This window comes from Colius striatus, chromosome 3 (genome assembly GCF_028858725.1).
Source record: "Colius striatus isolate bColStr4 chromosome 3, bColStr4.1.hap1, whole genome shotgun sequence".
Taxonomy (NCBI): domain Eukaryota; kingdom Metazoa; phylum Chordata; class Aves; order Coliiformes; family Coliidae; genus Colius; species Colius striatus.
In genome coordinates this window covers 10,148,876-10,158,374 of record NC_084761.1, presented here as the reverse complement: position 1 = coordinate 10,158,374, position 9,499 = coordinate 10,148,876, and the positions used below count along the sequence as shown (strand labels likewise).

The 9,499-nt window shown below is 40.7% G+C and overlaps 1 protein-coding gene across 4 annotated transcripts in view; it reads right to left on the bottom strand.

Annotated features, from left to right (window-relative positions):
* Positions 1-1,866: 1,866 nt before the first annotated feature.
* EEF2K (eukaryotic elongation factor 2 kinase) overlaps positions 1,867-9,499 on the bottom strand; it is a 29,484-nt gene continuing 21,851 nt past the window's right edge. For all 4 annotated transcript variants that reach the window (XM_061993584.1, XM_061993583.1, XM_061993585.1 and 1 more), the window contains 5 exons: positions 8,753-8,887; positions 7,379-7,567; positions 6,858-6,982; positions 5,335-5,513; positions 1,867-4,682 (listed from right to left, as the gene is read on the bottom strand). In XM_061993584.1, coding sequence (XP_061849568.1) covers positions 4,573-4,682; positions 5,335-5,513; positions 6,858-6,982; positions 7,379-7,567; positions 8,753-8,887 — 738 coding nt within the window. In that variant the 3' untranslated portion in view covers positions 1,867-4,572. The remainder of the gene's footprint in view (positions 4,683-5,334; positions 5,514-6,857; positions 6,983-7,378; positions 7,568-8,752; positions 8,888-9,499) is intronic.

The following is a 9,499-nucleotide window of genomic DNA, read 5'->3' as shown; positions in this document are numbered from 1 at the left end:
ACTGCTGCAGTTTCACCCCCCTTTTCAGAAGGCACTGGCTTTTGTAAATCGGGGACCTTATGCTCCACTCTGGCCAAATCTCAGCCATCACAGCTGAACTTTGCCACCTGTCCCACAGCCTTGGCTTTACAGAAAGGCAAGAGAGGCTCAGGGAGACGAGGAGAAGACAGGAAGTCTGAATTGGCTTCCAACAGGAGATCACCTGTGATCAGTTCAGGACAAAAGTTCAGAGAGAGTCTGATTTAGCCCCCTCCAAGTACATGTTTATGCAGCTGTGGACACAGGGCATTGTCCACAGCACTGCACATTTGGAGGGAGGAAGATGTGGTGAGTGGGAGGTTGTGTGGAGTAACTCTTAAAAGTGCTTTTCTCATTGCTATGGCTGCTCAGCACCACAGGTCATTTGCCCAGTCAGTGAGAAGTACTAACACCCTTTTCTGCTCTGCTGAGAGCAAGCTCAGCCTCTGTCCCCAAAATGTTTGTGTGCCTGACCACAGAGAAACTTCTGTATCCTGAAGGAAGCCCTTGTAGCCAAGATTCCTCACATCAGCCATATCTGACACTTAGAGGGGTAAGAGTGCAGGTCACTCCTCAGGGCTGGCAGTCGGGGCACCAGATTTCTCATTTTACCAGTGCAAGGTAAGATGATGATTACAAGACTTCTTCTAAATTAAAAGAATGAACTTACAGAACTCTAAATATAACACAAGCTACCAGCCTCGTTACAATTCTTTCCTGGCACAGGAGTTTGCCAGAGAAGAGCAAGGACCCAACACTTCTATTGTTATGTCCAGACTAGGGACCAGGCATGATGATTACAAACCCATGAGCTGGGCCTATGAAGTCTTCAGCTCCCCAGCAGTGGGAGGCACATGAGATGCCCCTGAACTTAAACCTGAAAACAGACTGACTCACCACCAGAAGCACTGACCCTGAATCCAACCTGAGGTTCAAGTGAAATCCTCCCTTTTAGCAGATGAGAAGTCCTGATTTGGCTCACCTAAACTAGACTTGTGTCTGACAGCAGCCACCCTACTTCTCAGAAGTGAAATTATACCTGTGGTGAAGAGAGTGAGATTCAAATCAGTCCCATAGCTCAGTAATTAACAACCAACATTCTTACTTATATTTTGTAACCTAAAGTGTCGGCCATCTCTGTGCTTTCCAACAGATGTTATCCTGACTTGCCAAAGAGTCCAGCTCTCACTGACAGCAGCTAAGTACAAGATGATGTGTCTAATTTCACCATTTTTAGCCTTAGCAACACTTGAGTGAAGTCAAGAGGTCCTGCTGAGGCTTTCCTGTTAGGAGATTCTACTATGTTAAAGTGCCTGTCCTGCAGAACAATTCCATGTTGTTTAAACTATATCAGTATTACAAATTATACCTGTGTAAATAAAGCATACACTGCACGTGTAATTGAACATAAATAAAACAGCACCTCAAACCTTTAGCTTTCTTAAGGAAAACAGATTTTGTTGGTACACATCTAGTTATTTCCTCCCAGTTACTTCTGGGGGACGGAGCTCTGGAACAAGCTGCCCAGGGAGGGTGTGGAGTCTCCTTCTCTGGAGATCTTGAAAACCTGCCTGGACACGTTACTGTGCGACCTGATCTAGGTGAGCCTGCTTCTGCAAGTGGGTTGGACTGGATGATCTCTAAAGGTCTCTTCCAACCCCTACCATTCTATGATTCTATGACTGTTCAAAGTGAACAAAATCAGGGATGGAATAATAAAGACAGTAACAACATAGAGGATTTCTGGAAGCTTTCCTGTAGGATTTACCTCTGGCAACTTATAAAGAAAAAAACCCCAAAGTAAATCCCCACATGCAATGACATAAACTCTACTCAGAGTGACAAAAAGAACAACTTTATTGACCAGCCAGAAGGAAACCAAAGTGAATGAGAGGACTAAGCGATGCAGGCCATCAGCACTTGCATGTCTGACATACAGACAAAGGCTTCCATCTTGCTGTCCTTACCCGAGCAACACCCACAGTGCCACCCAGAAACACTGAACCCAGGTGAGTTCTGGCAGGCTGAGACTCAGATTGATTTTCACATTTTTAAAAATACAATTTTTTATTAATTCACTGTGAATAGATTAAAAATACAGCATATAGCAATATCATTCCAAAAGTCTGTCAAATATAGTTTCTCTCTTCAAAAGAATGTAATAAAGTTGTGGATATTTCTGGAGACAATTTCCATTCTCAAGTTACTGTCAGTCCTATTTATTGTACAGCTAATAAGACACTACCTTAGAAGGTAGCCTACATCACTAGAAAAGTAGTATTTGCAAACAAAGAATTAATCATAATAGTTTTTCACTGAGCTGTGTGCACATTTACATACCAGATCTACAGAGAACTGTCAGCAACTTTAGCAACTACCAAATTTAACAGATTAAACTGCACCAAGTGTCAATAATTACATTCTACATCCTATATGTACACATTTTGGATGGGCACATTCAACCTCCTCTCCTCCCTACATGGTTGGTGGTGTTACACATACTTCAAGGAAAATCTCAAAGATCAACACCTTACAAGGAAAACAAATCCTCTTGTCTGAATTTGTTGTAGTGCCTGTTTTGTACTGCTTCTGCCCAAAACACTGACTACTCAGCTCTCTTCAGAGGTGAAGGGCACATTCACTTTTCATCAAGAGCTGGGATTTTAATGCTATGAACTGCAAAAGCAAAAAGGCCACATCCAGAAGAGGCTTTAAGCACCTAGCAGAGAAATTTGGGTAGGTACTTAAAACATCCGTCTGACTTTCAACCCTACAAACTCGAGTTCTCTTTCGGCATATTAGGTCCAAGAAATACTAGGTCCAAAAATTTGTTTCTTTTAGTACTGAGCTTAATACCTATGAGCTCTAGAAATTAGACATCCCTCCATTAATGGGTGAAAAGCTTCCCCCTCAAAACAAAACCAAACCCCAAAATAAAAAGGCTATGATCACTACTTTCCCACAGCCCCTGCATTATATAACAAGATGTGTTGCAAGGCTGCTCATGGCTACAACTGCCTGGTGGTTACAGCACCCACCTGGAAGTATGACATCCAGTAATAACTTTTCCTTCCCTCCTCTAAAGGATTAAAATCTTCCCATCTCACTTCTTTAACCACCAGGGTATTTCAGACAGTGGTAGTTGTTTCAGACAGTGGCAGCAAATAGGGAGGACAACTTTGAAGCCCACTGATGGGCACTCTTACATGAGAGGAAGAACTGATTGCTGTTGTCACTCAGCACTTCCCAGGGGCTGCCCCTTATTTATATCAGTTTACATCCTCAGGAGACTGTAGGGCCAAAAAGGCAAAAGCTTCCATTTCCATCTCCTGCAAAACAACTACTAACCATGACTGAGAAACAGCAACAGCTTCTGTACTATCTGATAGATGGCACAGCAGCTTTGGAATAAAATATTGAGTCTGGAAAAAACTTATCTCTATGCAGTGATAATTCAACCAGCACCATGTGTTTGCCCTCCCATTACTGGTTCCAAATATGCATACAGGACTTAAATTTAAGTGTTTTAAGGATAGTATTTTTTAACCAGCAATTTTCTCTACCTGATGTTTGAAACCATCTGCAGAGAAAACACCATTTTAGAAACTATTTAAACCAGATAAATTATTTTCTGTGAATCAACATCCTCTAGCCTTTTCAGACATCCCTCTGGAAATGGTGGAACATGTATTCTCATCTTAAGTGAGATGATCTAGATTCACTGAGAATTGAGATGTCACTGTAAAAATATCTTCAAGCTACCCATATATTACAGATCTTGCTACTGTACATCATTGGACAAATCCAAGATCAGTACAATTCTATACAATGAGATTATTATATGGTGCAAAACGTGAAAAAGAGAGGTAGCTGGATGCCTCACCTCATCAGAAACAGGAGTGATCTTCTAGTGGTAAAATATGCAATGTTGCTAAAACATATTCCACTCTGAACAGCCTCACTGCCAATCTGACGCATCTTCCTACCCCTCCCTCCTGAACTCTAAGGATTCCATCTGGAATTCATTTGAGAAGAGTAAAAGAAGTGCCCGACACCACCAGTGTAACAGAATGGGGCTACCTATGAAAATGATTAGCTGCATGCCTTAATTGAAATTAACACTCACATGCAAATTTGGTGAGACACACCCAAAAATTATGAAGAAATGCTGAGGATTTAGGAAAATGTTTTTCTCTATGTGGGGAGGAGAAGAAAAATGTAAACATACTGATCAGTTACTGAGTAAAAAACAGGACATGTGAAACCTAAACAAACATCTGCTCAATTGTTCATTAAAAAAAATAGGCCCCTCAGTTCCAACAGTTAAAAAAATACAAAAGGTCAAGTGTGTCTGTATTACAACTTTAGAACACTAGCAGAAGTACACTATAGCACCCTACATACCATTTAGATTTAGATTCCACCCTCCTCAAATCAGACAGCTAAAATACAAAAAAAGAAACTGATATTGCCACACAAAAATATATCTTTTTAGCTGCAAATGCAGCAAGTCTATATAAAAAAATTATATACAAGAACTGTTTAATTGTGGTGTCATTCTTCCATCATTGCCCAAGCTTCTTCTGCTTTTTGGTAGTACTGATTTGCCAGTCTGCCCTTCATGGCTTCCATTGCTGCTTCTGCTGCTTCTGTGTACAGCTCACCTAGAGGAGGAAATAGTATCAGTTATAGTAACAGGGTAAAGAAAAAACATCTCTTTTATCCTGAAGCAATTAAAGGACAAAAAGAGAAACAGAAGCTGAACTACAGGGTTGGATGTGTCTATGTATATATGTATTTTAATAGTGTCAGCAGAATTAAATAAGCTGGCAATTTGGTTTTTTGCTCTTCAACTTGAAAGTTACCTGGCTGGCTGCTGATGGCTCTTTAATGTATTTGGAAGGACTGGAAGTATGACTGGCCTGTAAGATCCCCCAGGATGACTGTAAGACTTACAATGCCTGACATGTAAATTACACAACAACTAAGATTACGTTGTGTAGGGCCTGGGAATCATGGGTGTAACTCAAAAGCAGCAACCTGTAGTTCAGTGGCCTCACAGAGTGAAGGTTGCTTGCTAATGGCTCACTGTCACAGGACTGGATCTGGCACTGCCCCCTTTCCCATCATGGGTACCACCTCTTATTTCTCTGTCTCCAGCCCCATATCACCCAGCATCATTACAGCTTCATTCACAAATCTGAGGGTATGGATCCTCTTTATGTCTTTGCTGAAGAAGGAAATGTATTTTTGGGCAACATGCTAGGGGAAAAGTGAAGGCAAATTATTGACTACAGAAATAAAATGAGGCCTTACCTGATCTCTGTGGATCCTTACTCAAGTGGAATCCTCCTGTCATCAACATCTCTGCTTCCCTGGCCAGGAGCAGATACCGGGGCTCATCTTGAGTGCCATCATATTCACCTCCCTCATCATAGTCGGTCATGTTCAGTGCAGCATTGTACCAGTACAGTGCCTCCTTCCAATCCTGGGCTCTGAAGTTAAAAATCATTTAAGATGGCTGCCTTAGGAAACATGCACTTTGCCTTGGAGATTGAGAATTCAATGTTGCACTAGCTTGTTTGTCTCCAAGCAAGCAAATGTTCTCATGGATGCTCACTAACTTTGCACTGCAGCATCAATCCCTACACCACAACGTGGCTGGGGTCACTTTATGAAGTCATTACAGAGAAAACACCAGACTGAAGCATCTTGCTGTACTTCAGAATCTGAGCTTCATTACCCGTTGTATAGTTTTGATCTGGCATTTATATTTGTGGAGATACAACTTGATTGATTCTAAATCAGTTAGAGAGTCCTATTTCACAAACACTTTAAACCCAGTGATTTTCATATTGAGAATGCTCAGTGCATTTCAACAAGTTTAATGTTAAATTTCACTATTGCCAGGAGTTTCAATGTAGTGCAGAAAACTCCTGTCAATAACTAAGATGCTACAATATTAAAGCAGAAAATTAACTATAATCACCTGTTATATTTGATACTTAAGGAAATTAACATTTGTCCACCTTTAAAAACTAATAAAAATGATTTAAAAAAACAATCACACCCGGATATTGTGTAGCCTGTTGGCAAATCACAATCTAGTTCTTAAATCACAATGCTGCTCCTATCCCTCCTATCAAGACAGGAGACTTACTGAGGTAAAAGCATGTTAAAACTTCTTAAAACTTCAAATCATCCTTAATTAAAAGTAACATCCTCAGCACTGAGACTAAGTTCCTGTGAAGTTTCCATTCCTGCTGCAGTGAAAGACTTTGTTCATCTGACTACATCTCATCTACAGTCATTTCATGACTTTACCTCCCTCTCCTGTTCTCCAGCTTCTTTTCATGGCTGTATTAGAAAAACAACTCCACTTCTTAAAAAAAAAAAGTGTTTTCAAAACATCCCTGAGGAGGAGACATCTCAGTTGTAAACACTTTTCATATAGTATTACGCCTCCAAAAGAACTTCGGTTCATTTTTTCCCAGTGATCCCAGGACATTCAAGTATATGACTCCCAGTCAAGGGGAGTTGTATCATCAACTTCAGAACAGAGAAAAGTTTGGCTCTCACAGGGCAACCTCAGTACGAGGGCTTAACTCAAAAATGCAGGTGGATCCAATACAAATGCAGGAGGCCAACAGCAGAAATGATCTCTCATTTTTTTTTTTCAATGTTGATAAATCCTGTCTTTAACAGCACCTGTGTAAGTTTGAACTCCAAATAATACTTCACAGCAGCTCTTTATGTGAAAATAAATTGAGCAAGTGCTTCTCCACCCTTGCCCTGCTGTGGAATCCCACCAAGTTAAGTTACTCAGTCATGTAAAGTACCTGTCCGAAGCAAGATTTACACCCGTGTCATATGCTCTTGCTACCAGAATCATGGAAGGTCGGTCTCCAGCTTCTGCTGCTCTCAGCAAGTAATCAAATCCTTTATTTCTGTTCTCCTTTGTGTCCTAGTGAAACATCAAAAGCTTTAAAATGCAAGTTTGTAAGTAAAAACATCTCTTCCTTCCTCTAACACTAAATGCAGCTTTTCCAAGCCAGTAATGGCTGCAAGTGTTTTGCATGCCTGAGAAACAGGCCCAGCCATAAGAAACTAAGAAGTTGAATAGTAAAGCTCACTTCAAAACCTTCCCAAAGGTATGTAGTAATTTGCTGGGAAATCTAAGAACAAGGCAGGTTTTTTTCTGCTTTGCCAAAGTTCTTAATTACAAAGTTATCTATTTTCTCTGAAGAGTCCACAGAACACCTAACTATGGTCATTGCTTTGTCTCCCATTTCCTGCTGTTCTTATGTTGTTTTTACAGTGGACCATAATTTCACATTTGGCATTTTTCTTTTGTGTTTACCTCCAGAGTGACCTCAGAAAGAATGTGATGTGGCAGCTGAGAGCACATGAGCCCTAGCCCAACGATGGCTTCCAGCTCCCCACAGTCTGCAGCATGCTCCAGGTGAAACAGGGCTGACTCCTGATCCCATTCCTTGTCTTTCTCACAGAAACGCCCAGCTTCGTGATAGCGAACCATGGCCAAATGAACCTACAACACAATTGTACAGGAAAAAGGCACAAGTATAGATCTGATTCTTCAAAAGCCCTGTGCCCATTCTCAGGCATGAAAATACCTCTCTGAGTTGACTACTTAAAGCTAATTGTGCACCCCTGTGACCAAGCAGAGGACTAGTTTGATAACACACTAACTAGGAGCCTGACTTGTGCCTGAACAAATTAAACAGGTAAAAAGCAATGATTATACACAATGCAGCTGCCTCTCCAGTTCTGTAAGCTTAGACACATACAGCTTTATAAACTTAACTACTAGAGAGAAAAGACTTAACTCAGCAAGACATTAGCTGCAACATCTTCCCACATCACTGTGCCCTAGGCAATATCCAAGCAAGCTGTCACACTAGGTCTTAGGGGCACATACCAGAATATCTGCTAGGGCCCTGGAGACTTTTAGGAGGGAAGTTATAAAGGCACCCAGCCTGCAACTGCCTAACACACCAGCCAGCAGGGCAAACAGCAGTGACCATGGGTCGTGGACTTTTATGTACAGTAAGAACACTCGCAGGAAAAGAGCTAACCTGAGATATGGAAAATCAAGAAGTTATCCAGGGTAAAATCTTCATACCATTGAAGCCTTTACTGTCAGTGGGGGCAGGATTTCATTCCAAACATGCCATGGGGTTTTGAGGGTGTTTTTAGTTCCTCTTCCCAAGGGAAAGGCAAGTTTCTTTTCAAACCAAAAGGTTTGAGAACATCTGAGGCTCTCAGGATGTTCAGGAAGATCCACATCATGTGTTTGGAGTGTGGGCTTAAGCCCATATGTAAACTCAAACTTAATTCACATTTGGATTGTCTGTGATAGTCTGAATTAAAAAGAGTTGGTCCATGCTACCATTTTTCAGGAGCCTGATCTTGCCTATATGCAAGGTATGTGGGTCAGGCACATGAGATCTATCCCAGTGGGTTTTCTCTGCATGATGCCTCTGGAAAGGCAGATAAACCAACAGCAGGGTCATTCCAAAAGCAACCCAGATGTTGCAAATCCAAAAGCAGATGGTGTTCATAGCTTCCTGAGCTTAGATGTCCCTTATAAAATGTGATTGGATAACAGAGAGCTATAGATATGTTATCTCCTTTCACTTGCACAAATGACTCATGGAAGGCAACACTTCTGTCTTTTCAGTTGGAAAGAAGAGGATTACTAGACCCATCCTACCTTCCCAAGGATTGACTTCCCAATTTTCTTTTCAATTTCTAATGCATTGAGCCTCTGAATTTCTTGGGCAACAGAGGATGGTCTGTGGATGTGGACTCTTGAAGAGTTATAGAGATTCCATTTCTCCACACTGACCTGAAATAAAATTTCCATACTATTCATATAGGTTACCATACAGAAGTCAAAACCATCCATTAATATTATGCCTATTAGTAAATACTGTAATTTAAGACACAGCTTTAAAAAGTCATATTAGTAGCTGGATAAATGGTTATTATTCTTTATTAAAGAAACAGCCCTTTAATTCTAGATCATCTAGAATCAAATATCTTTCATAAATGGCAGCAGTGAAGCAAAGCATTATCTTTAAGTCATGAATCAGAAAAAAAGGTACTTTTGTTAAAGTACCTGAATAGTCACACCACAAGCACAAGAAAAAAAACCCCAAGAACAAACCCTCATGCTTTTCTGCTCAGAATTTAAGTTCAAAACATTTTAAATGCTGCTTGCATTCTACAACTCTAGAAAAATGAAAAGTAACAATGCAGATGATGATAGGCAGATACATGCATTGGTGTTTCTCAGGATGTCCAAAGAGAACAAACAACTTTTCAACGTAATGAGTGGATGGAAAACAATCCTATGAAAATTACAGTCTTTGCAGGTATACAGGTGAAACAACAGGGAAGGCTACTGGCACAGCACTTCAGTCTGTCAAAGCTGTTTCAATTTCCTGAAACAGCAACA